This window comes from Lissotriton vulgaris, chromosome 11 (assembly GCF_964263255.1).
Source record: "Lissotriton vulgaris chromosome 11, aLisVul1.2, whole genome shotgun sequence".
Taxonomy (NCBI): domain Eukaryota; kingdom Metazoa; phylum Chordata; class Amphibia; order Caudata; family Salamandridae; genus Lissotriton; species Lissotriton vulgaris.
In genome coordinates this window covers 101,140,130-101,167,670 of record NC_141699.1, presented here as the reverse complement: position 1 = coordinate 101,167,670, position 27,541 = coordinate 101,140,130, and the positions used below count along the sequence as shown (strand labels likewise).

Sequence of the window (27,541 nt, the reverse complement as noted above, 5' to 3'; positions counted from 1 at the left end):
GGTGGAGCAATCTCCAGTGCAAGATCCCCCTGCCAAGAGACGGAGGATTGCAGAAGAGAGATCTCGGTCGAGGTCTTCCTCTGGATCTCTAGTGAGTCTTTCCTCATCTTCCTCATCATCTCGCAGTGGCAGATACTCGGATGGACAAAGCTGCGCATCGAATAGGGAGAGGTCCAAATCTCCTGCAAGATCGCAACAGGATCGAACGGATTGACCTCCACGGTCACGTTCACCAGTGAAGGATCCCATCCACAAATTTCCTTCTGTTCATCTTGCCCCAAGGTGGAATAGACCTCTTCACCACTGGGCAAAGGACAAGGAGACGGCAGATCGCCTTAAACGATATCGAGACCAACCTCTTCCCCACAGAGAACGGTCTCATTTTAAGCATTCAAGTAAGAGACATTCTCGTCACAGAGAACGTTCTCGTTCTAAAACGCGTTCAAGCAGAAGATCTAGGTCCAGGAGGACACGTAGCTCTTCAAGTTCTTCGAGAACACGATCTCACAGAGCTTACTCTCCGACCCTTACAAGCAGCCCACGCTCGAGGGTATCTCCAACTGAAGATATTTTCTCGTTCCAAGATATCTTGGGCAGGGGAGCCCTGAAGCTGGGAGTACCGATGACAGCTCCACAAATCAAGACGACTGTCATATTTGAAACCCTGCAACACAGAACAGCACCCAAACCGTTGTTGCCGTTTGTTCCGGGTATAATGGAACCTGTGAACGAAGTCTTCCTCACTCCGGCAACGGTGAAGTCCGTTCCAGTGAGGATTCTCAAAAAGTATCGCCCTCCGGAGGAGGATCCTCTGTTCCTCAAGGCTGACCCCCCGCCAGATTCAGTAATCATTGCGGCGGCTAGAAAATCCAATGCGGTAGCTTCCTCGTCCACGGTACCTCCGGATAAGGATAGCAAGGTGCAAGACTCATGGGGGAGAAGAGTTTGTAACACCTCAGCCTCTTTCCTCAAAGTCTCCAATGCGGAAGCACTGCTCGGCAGCTCTGTGGGACTCACTTCAGAGATTTACTGCTAAACTTCCTCAGGAAGATAGAAAGGATTTTGAGGAGGTTCTGATGGAGGGCGGTCAAGTCTCCAATCAGATTATAGGAGCGGCGGCAGATGGGGCAACGCTGGCTGCGCATGGCTATGTACATGGAATCACAGCAAGGAGAACCTCTTGGTTACGTCTCACAGCATTGAAACCAGAGGCTCAAGCCAGAATCCTAAACCTTCCTTTTTCAGGCACATCTCTTTTTGGAGCAAGTGCGGATGAGGAGATGCAGCGCATGAAGACTGAGTTGGACACCCTCAAAGCCGTGGGGCTTGAGAAGAAAAGGGAATTCAGGAAGAAATTCCGTTCGAACAACAGGGGTTCTTCGAAGCAGAGGGTTCAAACCCCTCACTGGCAGAAAGGCCAGAACCAGCAGAGCCAACAAAAGTCTCAATACAAGGGCAAGGGCAATTCCAAAGGAAATGGCAATCAGCGCCAAGGCAACAACTTCAATAAATCTCAGCAGAAGCAATGAGTATTCACTTCCCCCAGCGCCGTTACCCACTCCAGTGGGGGGAAGCATTGCACATCACAGGACAGAGTGGCAGGGCATCACAAAAGATCAATGGGTGTTGTCTACGCTGCAGAATGGGTACTGTCTTCGTTTCCATCGTCTACCTCCACCCGTTTCCCCGATGTCAACATCAAGCCACCAGCTACAAAGATTAAAGAAGGAAGTAGCTACACTCCTCGAAAAAGAAGCCATCGAGAGAGTGCCGGTGTCCCAAAGGGGGAAAGGAGTGTACTCGAGGTATTTTCTGGTCAGAAAAAAGGGCCAAAAGGAAGAATACAGGCCCATTCTGGACTTGAGAACACTCAATCTGCATGTACGAAAAGAAAAGTTTCGCATGTTGGCGCTTCACCAAATATATCCGCATCTCAGGAAGGGGGATTGGATGTGTTCGATGGACCTTCAAGATGCGTACTTTCATATACCAATACGGCCCGGTCACAGGAGATTCCTTCGGTTCCGGGTGGGGACCTACCACTACCAGTTCAAAGTCCTTCCGTCTGGGTTGAAGTCGGCTCCCAGGGTGTTCACGAAGTGTGTCGCAGTGGTGGCGGCAGCTCTACGCCGCAGGGGAGTCTTCGTATACCCATACTTAGACGATTGGCTGTTGAAAGGTCCAACTCCAGACAACGTAAGGAATCAATTCCAGACATTCATAGAACTGTGTCAGCGTCTAGGACTGCATGTCAACTACAGCAAGTCTGTTTCTCAACCCACTCAGAAGATCCACTTCCTAGGAGCTCTGCTAGACTCCGAGGTAGGAAAAGTGTTTCCTTCAGAGGAGAGACAGTTTTTGATAGCCCTCAAATGCCAGACAATTCTTCACAGCAGGTCTCAGAAGGTGCGGAAGATAGCCTCACTCTTGGGGTCGATGGCTTCCTGCATTTTCCTGGTACCGAATGCCAGACTTCGGATGCGTCCTCTTCAGCAGGATCTGGAGGACAAATGGGACGAATACTCAGATCGATGGGACGATCAGATCACTTTGTCGGAGGTGGCTCAATCTTCCCTACAGTGGTGGACGAAGAGACAGAACATGCAGGTGGGGATTCTGTTCCATCAACCTCCTCCCACACAAACGATCATCATGGACGCATCGTTACAAGGATGGGGGGCGCACATGGGTCCTCTACAAGTGCAGGGTCTGTGGTCTTCCAAAGAAAGCACATATCACATCAACTTGCTGGAATTGAGAGCGGTTCACCTGGCTCTCAAAGCGTTCCTTCCCTCGCTTCAGGCGGAAATGGTTCTAGTACAGACGGGCAACACCACCACGATGTACTATTTGAACAAGCAGGGAGGACCTCGCTCAAGGACACTGTCTCTGGAAGCTCAGCGCATCTGGCATTGGCTTCTGGCTCGCAAGTTGTCTGTTCAGGCAGTCCATCTACCAGGAGAGCAGAACGTGAGGGCAGACGCACTAAGTCGGCATTTCGAAGACAAAGAAGACTGGGTTCTCAACGACGAAGTGCTGCACGACATTTTCCAGTCATGGGGTCGTCCTTCCATAGATCTCTTCGCGGACGACTCAAACAGCAAATGCCCAAGCTTCGCCTCCAGGTTCTATCGACCAGGAACAAGAGGGAATGCTCTTTTAATCGACTGGTCAGGGCAGTTTGTCTACGCCTTTCCACCCCTTCCGTTGATCCCGAAGGTGGTGAGCAAGCTGAACCACTCGTGCACAACAATGATCCAGATTGCCCCCGACTGGCCGAGGCAATGGTGGTACACGGACCTACTTCACCTATCAGTGTCTCCTCACAAGAGGCTTCCATGCAGGCAGGACCTGTTATCGAAGATGAACGGGAGGATTCACCATCCCAACCTTCCGTCACTGAACTTGGCAGCATGGCTCCTGAGGTCATTCAATACGGCCATCCAGGACTGCCACAGGACTGCATGTCCATTCTGAAAGAAGCACTACGTCCTTCCACAAGACATTCTTATGCATGCAAGTGGAAGAGATTCTATATGTGGTGCATGCAGAATGGCCACAATCCGGTAAAGAGTCAGGAAGAAGCAGTTCTACCATACCTGTTGTACCTGACTAAAGCAGGTTCGAAGTTTAACTCCATTAAGGTGCATTTAGCCGCTATTACAGCTTACAGGCGATCACCTTCACAAACTTCTTTTTTTCAGCTTCCAGCAGTAAAAGATTTCCTGCAAGGTCTGAAAAAGGTGTACCCTCCTGTACGGCCTCCTGCTCGGCCCTGGGAGCTGAACCTAGTCCTATCAAAATTGATGGGCCCTCCTTTTGAGCCCATTCATAAAGCTACTTTACAGCATATTTCCTGGAAAGCGGCTTTTTTGGTAGCGATTACGTCAGCCCGTAGGGTGAGCGAAATTCAGGCTCTCTGTACTAAAGAACCGTATACAGTTTTTCATTTGAACAAAGTGGTGCTTAGAACGCATCCTTCTTTCCTGCCGAAAGTGGTATCAGATTTTCATGTCAATCAGTCTATCTCTTTACCCACTTTCTTTCCTAATCCCTCTACACTAGCTGAGAGGGCGTTACACTCTTTGGACCTGAAAAGGGTTTTAAAGTTCTATCTGGACAGGTCCAAGTCTATTTGACATTCTGATCAATTGTTTGTTAGCTACGGATCGATCAGAACTGGTCATGCTGCCTCGAAACGTTCTATCTCCAGGTGTATCGTTTCGTGTATCAAGCTTGCTTACCAATTGGCGCAGAAGCCTTTAGGGGGTACTCCTAAGGCGCATTCCACTAGAGGTAGAGCAGCCACGGCAGCTTACCTGTATGATGTGCCCATGTCTGCGATTTGTAAAGCGGCGACCTGGAGGTCCGTCCATACATTTACCAGACATTACTGTCTAGATTCTGACACGAGAGCAGATACCCAGGTGGGCCAGGCCTCCCTGAGGAATCTGTTTAACAGCTGAGGATTTGGCTGTTATAATTTGGTTGGGTCATGTACTTCTCATTTACCTGCAGGTGGTTGATGGGCTTGCTATTCTATTCAGTGCTTATGACTATTGATGAGGATCCCCTGGAAGAGAAGGATAAGTTACTTACCTGTAATCCTAGTTCTCTTCCAGAGGTATCCTCATCAAAGTCATAAGCAACCCACATGAGATTTGGTACTGTTTTTCAATCTTATGGTTGAGCCCTGTCTTCAGGGTTATGCAAAGAACAACTGACCTAGCTGTCACCCCTGAGGCATGATGGGAAGCCTGGGGTCATGGCTGCTTTAAAGGCACGGTGCCAGTTTTTGTTGAAAATGGTTTCATTTTCTATGCTATTGTTTTTACATTGCAGCCTGAGGGCTAACAATGTCTATTTATAAGCAATTTTCAGGTTTTATGAGTGGTTTACTCATTAAAACACAAAGTTCAAAGATTATTTGACCTAATGTGTTTGCTTTCTTTTGCTTCCTAAATAATTGCAGTGCATGTATATGTGTTTACATTGTTTTTACCCTCAGTTATGGAGCTGCATTGTTATGAGAAAAATAATATATGTACATACATATATGTGGAGCGAGATATATGTGTTTTTTACATATATATTTTTATATTGTTTCCGGGGTCCCGCACATGGGCGGGAATATTCAGTGCTTATGACTTTGATGAGGATACCCCTGGAAGAGAACTAGGATTACAGGTAAGTAACTTATCCATACTGGTAGCTAAGTTAGACTGGGCTTCCTGTGACAATAGTATTGATTTAGCCACTGACGGTCTGCGAAAGTTAATAACTATGCAGTCCTCCTTGATGCATTAAAAGGACTGCCCCACCCAACCAACTCGCCGTACCATGATGATTTTCTCAATAAATGACACCCTAAACCCTTTGTGTTTAGATAGCCAATCTGAACTCTCATAGCGTAATTGTTCCCATGATTCAGTCTAATTTGGCCTTAGGGGGGGCACACCTGCCAAGACCACAACATAGGGGCAAGCCGCCCGTGGTAGATTTAACACCTCCCTGCTACTCATAGGGTCTGGCAAACCTGTAATATCAGTGCCACCCTCCCGTGATATGCTGCCAGCGGCATGAGTATTAGTTTGAGCCACAGTAGGGATAATAGCAGTGGTCTGAAGGTGTGACACGTTCTTAACAAGTGGGCGGTTTAAACTTCCGTTATCAGGGACGCTATTTTCTGCACCATTACCCTCAGATACAAAACACATCTTAATTTTGTTACACATGTCACATGAATTAATCACTGAGTTCGAATTGAGCGCACCGATCAGAGTAATTAAGGTGTAGGTTGTCACATTGTTGGGTGGTGCGGATGTATATGACATTCCAAATGTAGTAGGCACAGTGGGGCTAACTTGAGCGGTGGAAATCGTATTAAGAGATTCAAGCTGAGGCATGGGCAAATGTTCCCTCAGAGTGGCGGAGTGACTGTCAAGTGTGCCTTTAACACGCTCAAAGACGGTATCCACAATGTAACTAATAATGGCTTCGCTATAGCCGTGACTCTCAAAGGGAAACAAAGTAGTCTCGGTCTGGGTTCCGATAGAACGGCAAGGATCAATAGCTGGGGTATGCACATGGGCGACAACTGTCGTGGGATTTAGAGAGGCACGCATCCATGAGCCCAGGGCTGAGCGAGATGAGCAAGGGCGAATAGGCTGCTTCCTCTTGGCACTTGTAACTTTAGCAGGCTTCCTTTTGCGTTTCGCCCAGGTGATTGCCTCAGAGCTCGTCGGTATATCCAATGAGATAACATCTGGTGTAGGAGCGTACAATACCATCATTGGAAATCGCACAGTTGGCGGTAAAACCACCTGGAGAACTAGCGTTCAAGATAGCGCCAGCCACAGTGGGAGGTGGGAGAAGATGAGGTACCCCAGGCCGAGAGAGAAGCGCCTCTCGGTCAATTCTATCTCGTTAATCACAATACTGACATCTCTTTCCAGCATGCTGTCAATACTTGTCGTGGAGGCCTTGGTACCGACTGACCCACTCGCTTACCCATATTCACGTTAGGCAGGTTTAGGTGAGGAATAAGGCAGGATTAGATAGGCTCACCTCAATGAATTCAGCAGAACTCCGAAAGGGGGGTGGCCCAGCCCAGTCTCCTCCTGTCTTTGACGCGCGCAGACGGGCCCGCCTTTGGGCCGGGCTTCGCCCGCACGCGTCCCACGCTGCGGGACCTGATAGCAGGCTATATTCACTGGGTTGCGCGAAAGTGACACGGCTCCTGCCGCTGTTCCCTCAGGGCGCTGGAGTCCTCTGTTGCTGCAAGGTGCGGGCAGAAATAAACATGCTCCCGCGCTGCGGGAGCCGAGAGCAGGCTATATGTGCCAGCTGGCGAGAAAGTGACGCGCCTCCTGCCGCAGTTCCCTCTGGGCGCTGGAGTCCTTAGTTGCTGCAAGGTTTGGGCAGAAATGAACAACACGCTCCCATGCTGCGTGAGCCGTGAGCAGGCTATATGCGCTGGTTGGCGAAAAAGTGATGCAGCTCTTGCTACGGTTCCCTCTGGGAGCTGGAGTCCTCTGTTACTGTAAGGTGCGGGCAGAAATGAACACGCTCCCGTGCTGCGGGCTCGGCTCCTGCCACGGTTCCCTCTGGGCGCTGTAGTCCTCTGTTGCTGCAAGATGCGGGCGGAAATGAACAACAAAATGTATTGTTACAACAAAAGTATAACTACAAGGAAGGATCTTTCGTGGATTGACACTGATGGAAGCAATACACTGACACAATTGTTAAAACATGAATGTCATCGTGTTCAGCCTGTTTGAACTGGTGAAAAAATGGGATAAGATGGTTAAATGAACTGCTTATAAAAAGGATGAATTGGATCGCTTTTGGTATGAATGGCCCCCAGGGGGCCTCCTTTACAGGCTGTGCACCTCGGCTGTTGAACCAAAGTTTGCTCATAGAGGAATCAGCGTTATCTTCGCGTACAGAGCACGCACAGAGGTTTACACGCCAAAATTCTCAGCCTCAGAGCTAATAAAGTTGTTGAAAAGGAGTTTACAAAAATGGGTGTGGGGGGCGTAGCTAACAGCCGAGCAAGATGGCTGCTTAGCTTAAGAGCTCCGGGGACGGCGTAATCCTTTGAATTAATCCGCAACAATAAGAAGCTCCAGGGGCCTGGGTTGAGGTCCGGGACCGAGCGGCACCGATCGGCGTACAGATGGTGAAATTCCGACAACGATGGGCGGTGGAAATCGAGTGCGACTGACAACGGCCTACTACAGCAGCTCAGACCGGGGCCTCGATTACCAGGTGGCCGGGGAACGGGTCAAGAAGTCGGCAGAGTGAAGCTGGCGGAGACCGGATGATGGGCGCTGCAGACGGACCAGATATGAAACATTGTGGCTAAGAGACCCCAGAGACCACAAAGCCAACGGTGACGCACAAGGTACAGTGGAGGAGACAGCAAGTGCGCCAGGAGGCCTATGAGACCCGCAACAACTGAGAGCTCGAGTGGCGGCAGACAGAGCTGGAAACTAACCGGAAGGTCGTGGGGCCACAAAACTTTGCAGGCACCAGACTTTGGGGATATAGACATCGGTAGCGGCAGAGACCCCGAGTATTCCTGAGGTACGGCCGGACGCCCCTCCCCCCGCAATCCACGCTAAACGCGGGCAGTATCACGGCGCTACAGACTCCCATTCCTCACCTGCAAGCACCGGAAGGCGCATTGAAGGGCGAGTGGCACAGGCAAAAGTCAGGATCGTTAGAGTGGCCACACACAGACACCAGGCCACAGTGACGCATCCTCCCATCCAAACGTCACTTATCAGACTCCCATACATTGCTTCGGGCTTAACGGTCGGCGGGTCATAGAGGCACAAGAAGCGGCACAGGAGCCGGCAGGTGCGTGAGGAGGCCTACGGGGTGCATAAGAGCTGGGAGGTCGTGCGGTGACGGACTGTGCTGGAAGTCGTCCCAAAAGACATGGTGGCACAAAACATTACAGGCACAAGATCTTTAGGGCACGGAACTTGGAGGTGGTGGAAACCACGAATGCTCCTTAGGTGCTGCCTTATAGCACTCCTCCCCCCCTCCCCCCTCCCCCATCCCCCCCCCCCCCCCCCCCCATTCACACTGGATGCGGACATTATCGAGGCTAAGCAAATCAGGGATCCGTGCCTCACATACACAGCCCAGACACGTCAGTGAAAGAAAACAAGGCGAACTAGAGGGCGAGTGGCACAGACAAAAGACGAGATTGTGAAAGAGACCTCACACAGAGTTGGGCTCCTGCGATACAGGTGATACAGACACTCGTCTATACATACGTCACTTACTACACTGAGTCCTGTGACTTCCAGATTGGTGGCTGGCTGGACATAGAGGCCAGAGAGGTGCAGAACACTAAAAACGCTACGCGTAGCCCCATCCCGAAGACAATATGTCGGGCAGGGGCCCACGAATCAGAGTGCGCAGGCTAAGCTGGATAAATTTGCCTACGACAAAGGATTTCCGACACTCCCCGAGGGACGCAGCTCATCGGGCAAAGGATCAGAAGGCAATGGGGGTAAGAAGGTAACACTGGAGGACATTATGGCAGCCCTTTCATGCGTCCAAACCACAGGGGGTTCTATATCTACGGATGTCAATCTGCTCCGGGCAGACTTCCTGAAAATGACAGACAGAGTCAAAGAGGTCACAAAATCTTTGATGGCGGATACAACAGAACTGCAGGCAGCCCTGTCCCGTTTAGAGGCGGACAACAAGCACCTAGCGGAGAAGCTTGACGACCAGGAAGGGCACTCGCGCCGGAACAATGTACGTATCCTTGGTATTCCGGAAACTGAAGGAACCCAAGCGATGGACCTATACGTAGAGGAGCTGGTGAAGACGAGACTGCAACCAGATGGCCTATCCAGTTTTTTCTCGGTGGAAAGAGCCCACAGGGTCCCAGGCGGTAGGCCTAAACCAGGAGCTCCCCCTAGGCCGGTTCTCGCCAGACTCTTCAATTTTCGAGATAGGGACGCCATCTTACAAACAGCGAGAGTCTCCCTACTAATCCGAATCCATAACTCGACAGTCGCCTCTTCCCGGATTACACAGTGGCAGTCTCCCGGCGCCGGCGAAGTTTTATGGAAGTGAAAAAAGCTCTACGAGCGTAGGAATTGCTTACTCCATGCTATTCCCCGCGAGGCTCAGGGTGGTGGCAGAAGACAAGACGTGGTTCTTCGAGACACCTGAGGCGGCCTATGACTGGCTTGAAGGTTGGCGTACAGTGGGAAAACAACGTAATGGGCACAGAAGCCATCAACGTCATGAAGAAGAGAAGGACCCGAGCAGCCAAAGCACACTACGTCCGGATCCGAGCCACTCGCCACGGTCAGAAGCAGAGGTAGCCGATCGAGAGTGACCCTACTAACCAGATTATTTCCAGGAGAACGCTCCCTGACATAAAACCCACGGTCGTGTCGCTTTTGGACACCGGACTGAAACGGGCCATGGAGGCGAAAAAGCATTGACGCTTCCTTGGACTCTTTACCCCTGTCAAGCAAGTACTATGGTTGGGTTTGGGAATAAGCACTCTGCTGAGTTGGGGTGGCGGGCGGTTCTAAGTCTGTTAAGCAGGGAGGCAGGGTGGGGGGGGGGGAGAAGGGGAGGGGACGTTGAGACTTGGTCTCGTTTGGTTCTAGTTTACAAGGGCATTGGCAGTAAGGCAGAGAATCGAAAGATGAGAAGACCTTCGAGGAGGTTGAATAGACGGCAATTCCAGACATACACACATCACTCATGACAAGGGGTTCACAGCCTGAAGGGGCCCACACCCCAGCCCAGGTAACATCTCTAAAGCTAGTCACATGGAACGTCCGCGGACTGGGTGATAAGATAAAGAGGGGACTAATACTGCAAGCCCTGAAGCGCCATGGCCCCACACTAGCATTGCTGCAAGAGACGCATCTCATAGGGACGACATGCAAAGCACTGGATAGATGGGGATGTAAGATGGTGGTACACTCTGAGTTCTCCTCAGGATCCAGGGGGACGGGAATCCTAGTGAAGAAAACTCTCCCTTCATAGTGCTCCGAACTAAGATAGATGAACAGGGACGGTTTGCAGCACTGCAGGGCCAATGGGAAGGCAGACTCCTTAATGTAGTATCAGTATACATCCCGCCGGCCAGGGCACGAGTCGGGGTACCACACGGGTGGACGGCATCCCCCCACTTATTTCCGAGGGTTTTTCAGGGTGGACGCTGTCCACCCTGCTAACTCAAAACCGAGTCCACCATTAAAAAACGGGAGCTCGGTCGCACAAATTAAATAAAGCATTTCCGGGTGGGCGAGTGGCTGGCTGAATCCGGAAGTTGCCAAGCACGCCGGTGGTCACCACGCCCAGGCACCTACCATTTGTCTGTAATTTTAACCGGGCACAGCTTGCCCCCACCTCCCTTCTTGACTCCGATGCGGTATGAAAGCTCAGACTCCCAGCAGCACTGTAAAGGCACAGCGGGATGGCAACCCTCACACCTCCAGCCCTTGAGGAGCTGTTAAGAGGTGCCTGAAGGTGACAGAGGGAGGGGCTGCAGGTTCAGGAGCAGGGGGCATCCATTCACATGCAAACAGCCCTGAATGCGTCTTGTATCTGCTATTTAGAGGGGGGCTCACACATTCCATTTCTACCCAGGGCCTCAAACATCCTAGACTCGGCCAGATTACACCCCTGATTACACTGAGGCAGCACCTGCTTCTCTTCACCGAGCTTAATTACTGTCACTAATTTGTAAGCAAACCTCGGTTCTTCAAACATGCATAATGTAATACAATAAAGAAATGGCACAATCGCACCCACACTGATTAACAAAGTATGGAGGACAATCAGTTCAATCAGTTCTCTTAGAGTATCTCCTGTAAGTACTGTATATCACAGTGGGGGATGGCATTTTGGACAGAGAGCCTGTCTTCTCGTTGTCTTGTGCAGGAGGGGGCGAGAAGCCCAAGATGATACTAGAATACTGCATGCCCACCCGTGTGCCCACCCTGGTGGATCACGTTCCCTCTCCTGTGATGACTCCTGCTCCTGTCCCCCCATGTGGTGGCTGCAGTCCACCCCCGCCTGTGATGGCTCCTGTCCCCCATGTGATGGCTCCAGTCCACCCCCGCCTGTGATGGCTCCTTTCCCCCCATGTTGTGGCTCCAGTCCACCCCCGCCTGTGATGGCTCCTGTCCCGCATGTTGTGGCTCCAGTCCACCCCCGCCTGTGATGGCTCCTGTCCCCCCATGTGGTGGCTCCAGTCCACCCCCGCCTGTGATGGCGCCTGTCCCCCATGTTGTGGCTCCAGTCCACCCCCGCCTGTGATAGCTCCTGTCCCCCATGTTGTGGCTCCAGTCCACCCCCGCCTGTGATGGCTCTTGTCCCCCCCTGTGGTGGATCCTGTCTCCGCCCTGGGTGGCTTCTGTCCCAGTCCTGGAACGGCCCCTGCAGCGAGGGTGAAGTTCTTGATGGGCCTCTTCTCAAAAGGGCTCAGCTCAAAATTAATATGGAAAGGTGGGCGTGTAAGTACGTGAAGGGATGTGTGAATGGCTGGATGAATTAGTGAAAGGGTGAATGGATGAATGAAAGATTGAATAAATGGATAATGAGAGAGGATAGATGGATTGATGAGTGAGGGGAAGGATAGAGAGAAAATGTAAATAGCTGGATGTATGGGTGGAAGGGTAGCTGGATGATTGATGAGGGGAAGGATGAGGGATGGAGGGGAAGGATGGATGGATGAGGGGAAGGATAAATGAATGAGGGGGAAGGATGGATGGATGGATGGAGGGGAAGGATGGATGGATGAAGGGCAGGATAAATGGATGGGATGGATGGATGGGTGAGGGGAAGGATGGATGAAAGGAAGGATGGATGAGGGGAAGGATGAAGGATGGATGAGGGGCAGGATAAATGGATGGGATGGATGGATGGATGAGGGGAAGGATGATGGATGAGGAGAAGGATGGATGGATGGATGGAGGGGAAGGATGGATGGATGAGGGGCAGGATAAATGGATGGGATGGATGGATGGATGGGTAAGGGGAAGGATGGATGGATGAAGGGCAGGATAAATGGATGGGATGGATGGATGGGTAAGGGGAAGGATGGATGGATGAAGGGCAGGATAAATGGATGGGATGGATGGGTGAGGGGAAGGATGGATGAAAGGAAGGATGGATGAGGGGAAGGATGGATGAAAGGAAGGATGGATGAGGGGAAGGATGGATGACGGGAAAGGATGGATGATGATGAGGGGAAGGATGGATGGATGATGAGGGGGTGTGTGAAAGGATGGATGATGAGGGGAAGGGTGGATGGATTGGATGATGAGGGGATGGATGGATGCATGATGAGGGAATGGATGGATGATGAGGGGGTGGGTGAAAGGATGGATGGATGGATGATGAGTGGGTGGGTGAAAGGATGGATGGATGAGTGGATGGTGGGTGGGTGAAAGGATGGATGAGTGGGTGGGTGGATGGTGGGTGCATGATGGGGGGTAGGTGGATGAGTGAAATGATGGATGGATTGATGGATTGATAAGTGCAAGGGTGAATGAATGGACATATGAGTGAAAGGGTGGGTGTAACGATGGATGAGTGAACGAAAGGGAGGGTAGATGGACAAAAGGATGAATAGATGTGTGAAGGAGTGAAATGATAGATGGATGAGTGAAAGGGGCAATGGATGGATTCATGAGTGGATGAGTAGATGGATGGATGGGTGGATGGATGGAAGAAAGGCTAAGTGAAAGGGTCGATGGAGAGAGAAAGGGAAGATGGATGGATGACTAAAGGAGTGGATGGGTGGAAGGATTAGTAAGTGAAAGGATGGCTGGATTGGTGAAAGGTAAATGGCTGAATGGATGAGTGAATGGGTGGATGAGATGAAGAGTGGATGGATAAGTGTACAGATGGATAGGGTGAAAGGGTGGATGGATGGATGGATGGATGGATGGATGGATGGATAATTGAGGATGAGTGAAAGGATGGATGAGGGGATGGATGAAGGGATGGATGAGTGAAATGATAGATGGAAGGATACATGATGGATAGGTTTGCAAATGGTTGAATATTTTTGGAAATGGCTGGGCTTACTTATATACTATTGGGCGACCTCTGATGTGTCTGTAAAACGTACCTATTGTCCTGAAGTTTTGTCCTGAATTTTGACCTCCTGTCCTGAATTTGTGTCCTGAATTTTGACCCTTTGTCCTGAATTTTTACACTCACCGTCCTGAATTTGCACCAATGCCAGTTGGTCACCCTAATTCTTTGTGCGGTAGAACCGAGGCTCTTTAACACAGCAGCATGAGAGTGACGAGAGAGAAACCTGGCAGAGTGCTGCCAAAGAGCTCTCCCACTCAGAATATTTCATTATTCAAGTGATCGTGAACAATTAAGGGTAAACTGAGATGTGAAAAACTAAACACAATGCAATGCGGCTGCTTGAGACTTGAGGAGTTAATTAAGTATTAGTACTAGCAAGTGTGCTGTAAGTTAAATTAAAACATTTTACATGCACTGTGCGCCTTGTGCGTGTAGAATCAGAGTCCCACTAGACCCGGCCCTGCCAATTAAGTGCCGGCACTAAGCACTGGCACAAATTAAGCCCTGCATTGAACAATTGACACCAGGCTACAAAATGTAAGTAGTATGATGGTGTACCCTTGTGTGTTCTTCCGTGTGTCGCTGTTTCCACATGGAATGTTTAATGATGACAGCAACGCCCCCTTCTAGTTTGTGTTGTCGGTCTGAATTGTATAATTTTGTGGAATGGGGAGGTGTAGGATGGCGCAGGATTGTTCATTTAAACATGACTCCATGATGACGTCTGACTTGGCATTACGTATGTCAGTATATTTTTAATTTAGGCTCAATCCTGTCAGTGTTTGGATAATTGCACTACTGGATAGGGGGGCACAAAGTTTTGCAAAGGTTCTGCCCGCTTTCTTCAAGGGGTCCCCACAAAATGACATCATGAGCTAGGCCCACCCCGATTTTATATTAAGTAGTCTCTGTAAAGGGGGAAACAACCATTACAATGCATGAGTCATAATCGGCCCTTTTTTAGGAACTATCACAAAAATAAACAGTATTAATAAAAAGTAAAGCAATGTTTATATTTTGTTGCACTGAAGTAAATGAAGGCAAATAAGTCAAACTAAAATATACCAACACTAAATACATTTCCTAAAACAAATAGAAATAAATAAATCTGCTAAAATAAATACAATGGCCAGTTAATATATCTCAAATTTAGGCATTGACCCAAGTTAATGCCCCGGCAGCTCCATTGTCTTCAGCCAAGATTCCCAATGTTAGACTAATGTTCTGATTTGTTACCTTTGCTGCAAATTGTAAAGCGTTCTGATATCCTTCGGGATCAGGTTCGCGCTATATAAAACTTTATAAATAAAATAAATAAATCTAGCCACAGCTAGAGAGAGGCAGCTGGGACAAAACTATTTAATACAGAGTCGCTAGTTTACAATAGGTGGGGAGATAACATGTAACACTCATCGATAGAATAACGTGAATATGGAGCCCTACAGTGTGTAATAGTCATTGTCGAGTGTGGGAAGCAGCCTCTCTGGGAACCTGTAATGTATACAAAATCTTGCAGTCAAACTTTCCTGTAGCGTTTTGAAAATGTGTTCATGACACATATGACATTGAGAGCCCATGGTTTGAAGGTGAGGAGAAACTGCAAAACCTATGCAGAAGATTCTGTCTTAATTACAAAGGCGTATCTGAAGGCTTCAGAGACTATATTGATAATGGTGGTAATGACATTCCAGAGCAATTGCAACCTGTTTTGAGGGCGATAAACACACTTCCTGTGAGTTCAAGTGACTGCGAAAGGGGTTTCAGCACAATTAACTTGGTAATGTCACCCATACGAAACTGCCTTGGTAACGGACGCCTTTCATCATTAATATTCATAAACCTCATGGGTCCTCCTCTTCCTCTTTGGAATCCAGTGCCATATGTGAACAGGTGGTTGATTGCTCATCGTCATGCAGATGAAAAATCAATCTAAAAAGGTCGATCCTACAGCCCAGCACAATAAAAGATATGCAGACGCATGGTCGTTTTTTAATTGATAGCTTACAATGATATAAGCTGTCTCACATTTCCATGGCCAGACATCCTGTGGCAATATAACATCTACCATAATGTCTGAAATAACAGATGTACAGAGTATCAGGCTTTAACTGTAAGTGTGCATCTTGCATTTTTTTCTCTCATGGTCACAGTGTATTATACTTGTTAATAAATGTAAATGTCGTGTTCTAGGTAGCGTAATAAATTTTATAGTTTTGATAATCACTATTGTAGTTTCTAGTATGTGCTTTTCTTTGGCTTTTTTCAACACACAAATTCTACTTTTGTTCATGGTCCCATGTTTTAGTATGCCTAACTTACAGCACTTAATGGCTTGACTAATGTAGTTGTACGCCAAACTTCATCCACATTTGGGCTGCTAATTCCTCCATACAGGGACCTTAAGTCACAGGCTTAAGTACCAAGCAGCTTCAATTGTTAAATCTTGCAATATACGCAAATGATAGATCTGCCTTACATGCGATGTCACTTCCTGTCGTGATGTCACTTCCTGTCGTGATGTCACTTCCTGTTGTGATGTCACTTCCTGTGACCACGCCTACCTTGGAGAGTCCCCCCACTTCTTTTTTTAGGACTTGTGCCCTGCCGTCGGCACTGCACGCGGTGGCACTCCCGGCTCCGAGTGCTTTTCTCCTTGCCCTGCCGGAGCGCGACCTTATTGTGGGAGGGGACTTTAATGCCACAATGGATGCCTCCAGGGATAGATATCCGCCCGACCCCCACCGCTTGGCGCCTCTCCCTTCCAGGGTTTTACAGAGGCCATGGGCCTGACAGACGTTTGGAGACATGGTCCCCCGATAAAAGGGACTTACGTGCAGCCACAAAGCATTATTTTGTAGAAAATGCAACACCGGTCACTTCACCCTCAATAGTGTGGGAAGCATTCAAGACAGTCTTAAGGGGACAAGCAATAGCTTCTATCACAGGACATAGGCGAGAGAAGGAGAAGGAACTCTCAGAGTTAGAAATAGCACTACAGGCAGCTGACACAGAACGCGCAACAAATCCCACAACCGACACGGCGCATACCTTGTATTTTAGACGACAGCAACACAGAGCACACCTGCAGGAAAAGACGGAAGCTAACGTAGCAGCAACTAGATGCAAAATATATGACGTAGGGGACAAAGCGGGTAAACTGCTGGCATGGCTAGACAAGCGAGAGAAGGGCAATAGGGGAATACGAGAGATAAGGCAAACAGGGGGAAGTCTCACGACAGACCTGGAAGGAAAAGTAAACACACTAGCATAGCACTTCCGGGACGTTTACACACCAACATCGAGGATAACGATTCAGTCAGGAAAAGCTTTAGGACCCAACGGAATCCCGATCGAATGGTATAAACGAATGGCACAGCCCTGCACGTATAGAACGAGCAAAACTGCATTTGAGTTGGTATGAAGGCGGAATAGCACTCCCGGACATACAGTTGTATTTTGGGCTACACATCTTAAGGTCATAAACCAGTGGATCCACGCTCCTCAGGATGATCCGGCGGATAGGGACCAACTGGGCACTAACATCATGCTTGCAGCCCTATACCACAAAGGCCTGGCACTGAAACTGGAAGGCCCTACAAAACACACGGTCACCGTATGGCACGCAGCACAGACCAAGTTGGGATGGAGAGGGGTTATCACTAAACTTACTCCACTCGGAGACGGCCCTTCTTGCTATGGTGGAGCACCTGCGTGCGGTGTTGGATGCTGGTCAGACGGCGGCGCTGGTATTATTAGACCTCAGCGCCGCCTTTGACACCGTCTCTCACAGCATTCTGCTGCACCGGCTGGAGGAGATTGGTGTTGGGGGACAGGCTCTGCAGTGGTTTCGCTCCTTTCTCGACAATCGTTCTTTCTGTGTGGCCATCCCACCCTTTCAGTCCAAATCCCAGCCTCTGGCCATGGGGGTTCCGCAGGGATCCTCGCTGAGTCCCACGTTATTTAACCTTTACGTGAGACCGCTGGCTGAGGTCGCAAGGCAGTGGGGCCTGATTATGGTCTCGTATGCCGATGACACTCAGCTGGCGGTTACTCTCAGTGGGGATGCGGAGCGAGATGCCCCTAGGTTTCAGAATGGACTGAAGGCGGTGGCCAACTGGATGACGGCGAACTGTCTCCAGCTTAATGCAACAAAGACAGAGATTATGATTGTCGGTAAGAGAGTGGAGCTTTGGGGGGACAGGTGGTGGCCCTCGGAGCTGGGACCAGCTCCGACTCCGGTCTCGGAACTAAGAAATTTGGGAGTTTGGCTGGACGCTAGCCTTAACTTTGTTGGCCATACCAAGAAAACCGCGGCCTGCTGTTTTGGCGTTCTTCGGGGCTTAAGACCTGTTCTTAAATTTTTTGATGCCCCGACCAGGCAGCTGGTGATTCAGGCTACGGTTATTTCCCGGCTTGATTACGCCAGCTCCCTCCTGGTGGGGCCAATCAGGCAGAAATCATCCGCCTGCAGCGTGTCCAAAATGCCGCAGCTAGAGCGATAGTCGGCCTGCCCAGATTCTGTCCCATTTCCAACGTTCTTCGCTCCTTGCATTGGTTACCGGTGAGGATCAGAATTCATTTTAAGGTCCTATGTTTGGCCTTTAAAATCCTGAAAGGCACTGCCCATCAGATTCTGTCCAATCTTTTGTCCTTCTATGTTCCGACACGCTCTCTCCGATCCCTGGGCCAGGCCCTCGCCGTGGTCCCCCGGTTCAAGCTTTGTCGTGCCGGTGGCCGATCCTTCCGTGTGAAAACCGTGGCTATCTGGAACTCTCTCCCGGTGGAGATTCGTTTGTTGGAGGATCTCATGCAGTTTCGAAAAGCCATCAAAACCTTCTTGTTTTAGTTTTGCCTTTTAGCTGTTCCTTTCTGTTTTTGTCTTTAGTTGTGTTATGTTCTACCTTGTCGGGCGCCAGGACGCTCCTTTGCTAGAGCAGCTGTGCGCACAATAAATAACTATAACATAACATAACTATAACATAACTCTGGGACACCAATACATTGGGACAGTTGAAAAATAGCAAGGGATTTGACCGGTGGGATAACATAGGCCTATCCACGGTAGGCGACCTGTGGGAAGGGCGGGGGGCGGTGATACCCTTCGCCCAACTTCAGCTACACTATGACTTGGGCCCAACCAAGACATATAGGTACAATCAAATAAGGCACGCACTGCTGGCAGCAATACAGCTAGATACGGAAGTCCCAGAATCAGCTCCGTTAGAGGACCGACTGCTCACTGAACACATACAAAAACGTGCCACGTCCTTCACATACAGAAAGCTAATCAACAACCTGCCAGACCCAACGGTAGATCTGCGGGGCAAATGGGTCGTGGAGGTGGGCGATATAGATGATTCAGAGTGGCAAGAGGCCTTAGCTTCTTCTAGGGAGGTGGGAATCTCTGCAAGGTTCCGATTGGTACAACTTAAGATTTTACACCGAGTGTATTACACTAGGACCATGTTACATAAAATACAAAGAGCGCAACATCCATATTGCCTTAGAGGGTGTGGAGAGGAGGGATTGTTCATTCACACAATGTAGGAATGTGCAGCAGTGACGGACTACTGGCGAAAGGTGCTACGTACTATATCTCAGGCGATGGGGGTGTCGCTTCTCCCTGACCCGCGTAGATGCCTGCTCAACATATGGGAGCCCAATGACCTCACACGGTACGGACTCATATGGGTCACGCTGGGACTCATAGTAGTGAAACAAAATATTGCACAGAAATGGGGGGCAGTGGAAACACCGTCTTTAGTGACTTGGTGCAGAGACATGGATCTGACCATGGTCACGGAACGGACAGTGTATGCTAATCGAAAGAGCCCCCGAAAATGGACAAAAATATGAACGGCCTGCAATGCATATAGCGGGGATATATGTGACCCCTTGCCAGAATCCTAGGGCGAGAGCACGGATGAAGAGTGAGGGCGGATTCGTGGGAATGGTGGGAATTGTACAGACAAGGGAGACACTACAGGAAAATTGGATTGATATTGACTTTACCACACCAGGATACTCGTCTGATTACAACTTAACTACACTATGTGATTCTCTGTTCACTGTCATTATTGCCTATGTGTTGAATTAAAACAATGGGTGTGCATTCTCCCTTCAGAATGTGTTCTCACTGATAGGGAGGCATACTAATTCTTGAGCCCAACTAGGAATTCCTGAGAGAGCCACCCGTAACCCCCTTTGAGCCCACCACCGAACTCCTCCCACCTACACCCAGGAGATTGGGATGACTAAACTGCACCAAGCACATCTAAAACTCCTATGCCCCAAGCAGCTTCTCCTCCTGACATTGCTCTTTTCCATTCTCTGGTAGAGAAGGCCTTCTATAGGTTTCAGTTGTCTATAACATTTACAGAAACTGACCGTTTCCTATACCAGTTCAAGGGGGCACCTATGAAATACGTAAAATCAATCCCCATCATTGACTGTATTTAGCATGATGGAGTGAAAATAATGCAAGCATCTGCATCTGTCCCAACCATGATTCCTCGCCTGGATGAAAACCTCTATGGTTGAGGAAGCATGGATGGTCAAGGAAACAGAGAGAGTAGTTTCCACACGAGGAAATGCCGGTGGACCTAAACTAAGTACAGGTAGGGTGCAGAAGCCTTGTTCCGGGATCTAAATAGCATTCCTTGGAAGTGTATGAACATTTGGGGCTCCTGCCAAGATGCCACAGTCTTCATGAGCAGGATTTTCCTCCACTATGATTAAAACCAGGACATTTGCTGCTGCAAGTGAATGAAACTGCTTTAGAAGGAAGAAAAATATGTCTTCTTAAAACCTGTTCTGTGTGGGTTCATTGCCCAAAAAAATTGTACTGCTTTCTCCTACAGATGTTTTTGATGTACTTCTGAAGGCTGCCTATCTCCTGACCCCAACATCATATTTATATCTTTGTTGTGTCTTTCTAATCATGAAATAGTTTTATTTTTGACTAAGCTGGGTTGGGAATTGCACTTTTTTATTTCTCAACTGTAATGTAGTAGACCTCCGATACAGTATGACCACCTATATTTTTCAAACGTTTCAGACTCCACAGAGAAATTGGTAAAAACGTGCAATGTCAAACACCAAACATTAACCACTATTGTATCCATGTTCATATCCAGATCATCAATGGTTTAAGGCGGTTTGATATCCAGTTCCAAGGCGACCCTGAGCTCCAGCCAATCAGAAGCTTTGAAAATGCTACCCTATTACGCTTGTTGTTCCGGCTCTCAACTAAATTAAATGAACGGGTAGGTGTTTTGGAGTAAAATACACATGAAATCTTGAAAGTCTACTGCTTTTTGTGTGATCTGTGTTTGTTTGAATTATCTGCATGAAGTGAACAATTCAGTTTAAAGTTTGTATTCGTAGGCCTTCCTTCACAGCTGTGTGGCTAGCTTTCCAAGCAACAGTATTGTGGTTAATACCCTGAGCTGTTAAGCATTTAGCTATTGTGACCTGGCCTTACCTGACCTTAAAATGTTACATCAGAAAGTTGTTGACCCTGCCCACATAGTTGGCTACACCCTAGATCTTGTATTCACTAACGCCCAGCACTTCCACATTGATTCCTCCAAGTCCCTAGCATGGACTGATCATTATTCTATTTGTTTTCAGGTCCCGGTTAGGGGTATTTACCTAAAGTCTAAAAAGGCTGACCTTAGAAGGATAATACTCTGGAAGCAGGTCACTCCAGAGTCTTTTGAGGCAGTCTTTTGTGCGCCAAATATGGCAAGTATTCAGGACGTAAACTCTGCCCTAGCCACTCTCCATGATCTTTCTCTCAATCTTTAGAAACAGTTGCCCCTTTTAAACAAGGTTCTCTCAAGGCCATTAGACACAATGCCTCATGGTACTCAGCTGAATTGAAGCTTGAAAAATCTAGCTATAGAAGACTAGAAAGGACATGGCGTGCTTTGAAATCCCTGGTCAACACTGTAGTGTCTGGCACCATAAGGGTTTGTTAAAAGAACCCTCACACACCAACCTAGTTGGTGTCATGCTTCATTATCGGGTTCCCAGCTGAGTAGCTGAATGCTACTCTGCTGTGCTGCGACACCTGACTACAGTGGAGCTGTTTTTTTTAATGTTTTGTGAAAGTGAAGAAGTGGTGTGGTTTAAAAATACCTCTAGGAAACTCACTAATAATTACTTTATTCCCAGTGGCCCAGGCTATATTTAAAAACTACGTGAGGATAATATTGTAAGACTTGTAATTTGCGTCTTAATTATCCTTGGTCTACATGTTTCAGCTCTTATGAAAAAATGAAAGGAGCTTTCTTCAGGACCTCTACAATAACTATAGGTGAAAGTGAAAAAAGTGAGTGGTAAAAGATTTGTAACAATGTGTTAAAGCATTTTTTGCACACTCGCTAAGGTGTCCATTATATGCTTTGTGGACTGACCGTAGCTGTGGTCCACTGCTGTGCATGTACCTGTGAAGAGAAATTGGGGCAAACCGATACAATATGACATACAACATATAAAATATGCAATTTGTACTTCATTGTATATTTATGCCAAGTTCATTCTGTTATTATCCATGTGGTTACAGAAACATTCAGTTTCAAATATACGTGTAATGCCATTCATACGTATGTCATGCATACAACACTGGCATGCTTGTGTCCGATTTGGTGTGCATGCCATGATAAGCCTGGACTCTTTGGTTGGATTATGCGCTGCGTTGGATGTCAACTATCAGTGTAAATACGTGATAGTTACCCTTAACGGCGGTCAAGAAACTGCGTGGAGTTGGCTGAAATGCGCATAGCCCGTGCAGTATTATCGGTAATAATAGCCATAATCTCATTCTGTGGGCTTTTAAATGTCACTAGTGTAATTGCCCATAAATAAGTCACATTTTGATGATTGTTATTTACGGTAGATTAATTGCCTATCTGTTCCCAGGAGGGGTGAGCCCCTATTGTCACACAATGAGGGAGAGTCAAGAGAAAAAAAGAGAAGAGGTAAGTTTCAAAATCCTGTGGAGTTACTGGTAGCGTACAGTAACAGAGTGACGCGTTTGAGTCATCTCTGTATAAAATAAAAGGAAAGGTCTTACTTCGTCAAGGTGCTCGCCCGCATTGCCACCTACTCCGGGGTCCTCAGGAACAAGATGTGTTCCGGGGACGGGGTTGTGGTTTTATGTTTGTTTCAAGCGCGGGAACACTTCCTGGTGCCTACGTCACGCGTCAGGGTGTATTACTTGTGTGTTTCCATGGAAGAACTAGGCCACTTCCCCAAACGATGTAAAGAGCACGAGGCGGCATTGTTTAAACGGAAGCTCACGTATATCTATTTTCAAAGACATAGAGGAGCAAGAGCGTTTTAGTGTCCGACACCTCATAGGAGGATTAACAATTAACACCAAACGAGTTGTTTTGAGAGAACGAAATGTTATCAAGAAACGTAAACGCAATTTTTAAATGTTAACAGAGCATAGTATCTGGGAGATATTTAGCACATTGGTATAGTCTGCATTAATATCTTATGAAAATAGTGGAGCGGTACAGGCTGAATTTAGTGTTTTCAGGTTAGTACAGTCTGGGGTGTCCATTATAGAGATTGCTGAGTAAAAAAAAAATTGCTAAATACAAAAAAATGTACAAAGATTGTGGCACGAACTACAAACTGTGCAAAGATTGCTGAGCACAGAACAATGTGGCACATCTCTAAGGGATAGTTTTGTTACCACATTAGTATAGTCTGCACTATTCGTAATGATTGTCAAGGAAAGGCATAGGCTGGTTAGCACAATCTGGTGTTTGCCAAGTCAGCATGAACTATAAAGTGTGCATCTTGCAAGAACCTAACATCAATTAGGAGCTTGGTCATAAAGCAGAACCCCCCTTAAAACAGAAGAAAAAGTTCTGCAAATATATTTCTGCACGAGCTCTCACACAGCATTGTTTCTGTCGATCGTTGAATGATCTGGATGTCTTATCTGCTCAGACTAATCCAGGGTATGTTTTCATTCAATCCATGGGTGTGAGTGGACAAGCGGTATATCCATTGCTGCTCTTTTTCAAGGAGTTGTTGTTGCACATTGTTGCTGGTTGCTTCAAGTTGTTCTGCCACGAACCATTCCATATAATTGGTTGTATGGCCCTTTTCCAAAAAATGGTTTGTCAGGCGGGTTGTGTTACGTTTACCCCGGATGTTGCTTCTGTGTTCACAGATACGTGGTTTTACTCTCCGGCTAGTCATGCCTATATACCAAAGCCCACAAGGACCTGTGATGAGGTATATGGCATTGGTTGCATTACATTTTGTGTGCTTGCAAATTTCCCATACCTTTCCTGGGTCTAAGTTCAGGGTTTTTGTCGTCTTAATTAGGTGACACACACTGCAATCACCGCATGAATAGTGTCCGGTAACTTTTGGATTCCCCACGCATTGTGTATGGCATTGACTTGTTTGGTGTGTTGTTGTGGTCTAGCGTGTACCAAGCTGACCTTGAGATTTTTCACCTTGCGATTTTTCACCTTGCGATAAGAAAACAAGGCTTTCTCCCACTGTTGGTTACAAGTGTTCAGTATCTTCCAGTGCTTATGGATGCTTTGGGATACTTGGTTGGATACAGGATTGTAAGTGGACACGCAAGTGAGAGGGATAGTTGGTTCTGTTTGTGGTTTCTCTTCTAGTAGACTCTATTTTGATTGTGTGCCCTTTTCTTTGCTTTTTCAGTGACCCTGTCTGGATAACCTCATTGTTTTAGTTTTGAAGATAGCATCTGTTCTTTTAGTTCACTAACTGGGCGACAGGCACTCTGCAAGTTTTAAATGGGCAGTTCCACGCCTAGAGTGCAGGGAAGCAGGGAAGGGAGTTGTTGGGGTGGGGGTTCGCAGTTGTTTAATGTTATGGTTTTAACATCGACAAGACATATTGACATTGATACAGAGGATGTAATGACTTATTCTAGATTCAATGAATGCACAGTGGGACAAAAGTGCTAAAATACTGAGCTGGAATGTCCACGGGCTTGAGGATAAGGTCAAACGCAGTATCGTCCTGCAGTATATTAAACAGCAGGCCTCATGTCATGCTTCAGGAAACGCACCCTTTTGGGAAACTCCTGTAAGGCGCTGCATAGATGGGGATACAAAATGGTGGCACACGCAGGTTTCACGACTAGCTCACGAGGCGTTGGCATTATGATGAGAAACTCATTTCCCCATGCTGTGAGTTCCACATGGACGGACGATCGGGGTAGATATGAGTCCCAGGTCTGTGGGAAGGACACACCATCTCACTCATGTCAGTTTACGTACCACCTGGCCTGCAGAATACCACTTTTTAAGCTACCAGAAGGTCTTCTAGTGAACTCAGTGGCCTCGGGCACGTTGGAAAGTCACCCTCCACGTGATATAGGACCATCTTCTCGCTGGCTGCCTGACTTTATTGAGGCTCTGGGACTAGCTGATGGGTGGAGAACATACAACCCAGAAAAACCCCAACACACATTCCACTCTGGAGCCCAGCATAGCCTCTCCCATATAGACTACATCCTAGACCCCGCTTCACAAGTCGCTCACATTCACGAAATCAGACACTTAGCCAGGGGCATCTCCGATCATTCCCCGGTGTGGTTGCACATAGTCCTTAGCCAAGCCAGGGTGGGGAAAATTGCCCCCATTAGTCCGTGGTTTCTCCTGGACCCTGTAATCCGTAAAGACCTTGTCAAAGCCATATATAATTACTTCCAAGAAAACAAGGGGACAGTATAATCCTCCCAGACCCTGTGGGAAGCCTTTAAATCAGAAATAAGAGGAAAAGCCCTGTCCCTTATAGCTGGGTTGAAGAGAGATAGACAGAAAGAGCTCTCAGAAGCCGAGTCCGAGATCTACCGGCTAGAAGGGGAATTGTAAACCGAGATAACACCAGAGAAACTACACTTGCTATGCCTCAAACAAGACGATTACAAGGCACTGGTAGCGGATAGGGCCAAAAGTCTGTGGAGTGAAAAACTGGGCAACTACGATCTGGGAAACTAATCGCTTGGCTCGATAAAAAGAAGTGAGAAAGTAGACTGGTTCCAGAACTCAGGGGTACGGGTAGTATCTCCATAACTGACTCACAAGATATCGCAAACCAGTTTGCCAGCCAATTTAGTGCTGTGTACACAACCGCTGTGTCTTACACTGAGGATGACTCTCACGAGTTATTACACAACATAGCGCTTCCCACACTGTCTGAAGAAGACCGTAACTTTTTAGAAAACGATTTGACAGCGGACGAAATAGCGCAGGCCATTAGATTGCTACACTCAGGGAAGGTCCTTGGTACCAATAGTTTACCCATTGAATTGTACAAACTCAGGCCTGACAAATTAGCCCCATACTTAAAAGCCATGCTTGATGAAAACAAGGAGCTGGGGATATTACCAATGGACCAAAGAATGGCTACATTGGTCACTATTCATAAGGAGGGTAAACCCAAGACTGGTTGTACCCCATACAGACCGATCTCGCTACTAAATGCAGAGCCCAAAATTCTAGCCAAGCTCCTTGCCACTCGCTTAGTCAAAATAATTGGGGGTCTTGTACACCCTGATCAGTCAGGCTTAATACCACACCGAAACACAGCGCTGAACTTGCGCTGAGTGCTTTGGGTTCTGGGAAGAGCAGGTATGACCAAGAACCAGCTGTAATTGTGTCATTGGATGCAACCATGGCATTTGGTACCGTCGAATGGCCATATCTTGTTGTCAGTGCTTGCGAAATTGGGATTTGATCCAAGCTGCACTCAGTGGGTGCGCCTCTTGTATTCCGAGCCCCTAGCGCAAGTCGTGGTTAACAATGAAAAATCGGATACATTTACACTGAGTCGTGGGAACCGTCAGGGGTGTCCTCTTTCCCCTCTTCTATTTGCCCCAGCTTTGGAACCATTGGCGGCATAGATTCGGAGGGACCCAATAGTACTAGTTCTATGTTGGTCCTCTGACTGGGAGGACCGGATTTCACTATATGCGGATGACATACTATTGTACCTGGCCTCCTCTAGAAAGTCCCTGGAGGCGGTCCTGGACATCCTGGCAATCTTTGGCAGATACTCTGGGTTGTATATCAACTGGAATAAGTCCCTCCTGTATGTCCTCAAGGGCGACCCTCCCTCTCCACCACAAGACTGCCCAATTCAAATTAGCCCAGTGGGCTACACATATCTGGGAATCTCTATCTCCTTGGACCAAGCACTCTGTTTCAATCACAACCTTCTCCTTCTGCTACAGAGGCTTAAATGTGATATAGCCAGTAAGAAAACGCGTCCTCTCTCGCTACTTGGCAAAGAGGCTCTCTTTAAAATGATGTTGTTACCCCGTCTTTTGTATGCCTTGCAGAATTCACTAGACCCTGTCCCGATGATGTATTTTAAAGAAATTGAGAGCCTCCAGAGGGATTTGTTGTGAGACTGCAAGTCTTGCATTGAACAAGCTCATACTGAATTGGTATGATGGGGGAATTGGCCTCCCAGATATCCGAAAATACTACTGGGCAGCGCATCTCGCTGCCATCAATCACGGTGCCTCAAATAAAAAATCGAATCAAATCAGGTTTGTTAAGCGCGACTACTCACCCATAAGGGTCTCAAGGCGCTAGGGGTGTGGGTGGTTCGCAGGTTCCAGTCCATTAAAAAGGGGTCTGTCCATGGGCTGTGTAATGTTTCAAATAAAACGTACGAGAGTTATGGTGGCGGCCGGCCCCAGAGGTTGTAGGCCGGAAGCTGTGTAATGTGAGTAAACGTGCAATAAAGGTCTTCAAAAAAAAAGGGGGGGGGGGTCTGTCGAAGAGCCGGGTCTGTCGAAGAGCCAGGTTTTGAAGTTTCTTGCGAAGATGGAGAGCGATGTTATCTGTCTGAGGTGGAGCGGAAGGTTGTTCCAAGCACTGGCCTCTCGGAAGGAGAAGGAGCGACCTCCTGATCTGGT

At 48.0% G+C, this 27,541-nt stretch overlaps 1 protein-coding gene across 2 annotated transcripts in view; it reads left to right on the top strand.

Moving 5' to 3' along the window:
- SMPD4 (sphingomyelin phosphodiesterase 4) overlaps window positions 1-27,541 on the top strand; it is a 601,593-nt gene that overhangs the window by 543,680 nt on the left and 30,372 nt on the right. For both annotated transcript variants that reach the window (XM_086942783.1, XM_086942784.1), the window contains one exon: window positions 20,739-20,867. In XM_086942783.1, the coding sequence (XP_086798909.1) occupies window positions 20,739-20,867 (129 nt within the window). The remainder of the gene's footprint in view (window positions 1-20,738; window positions 20,868-27,541) is intronic.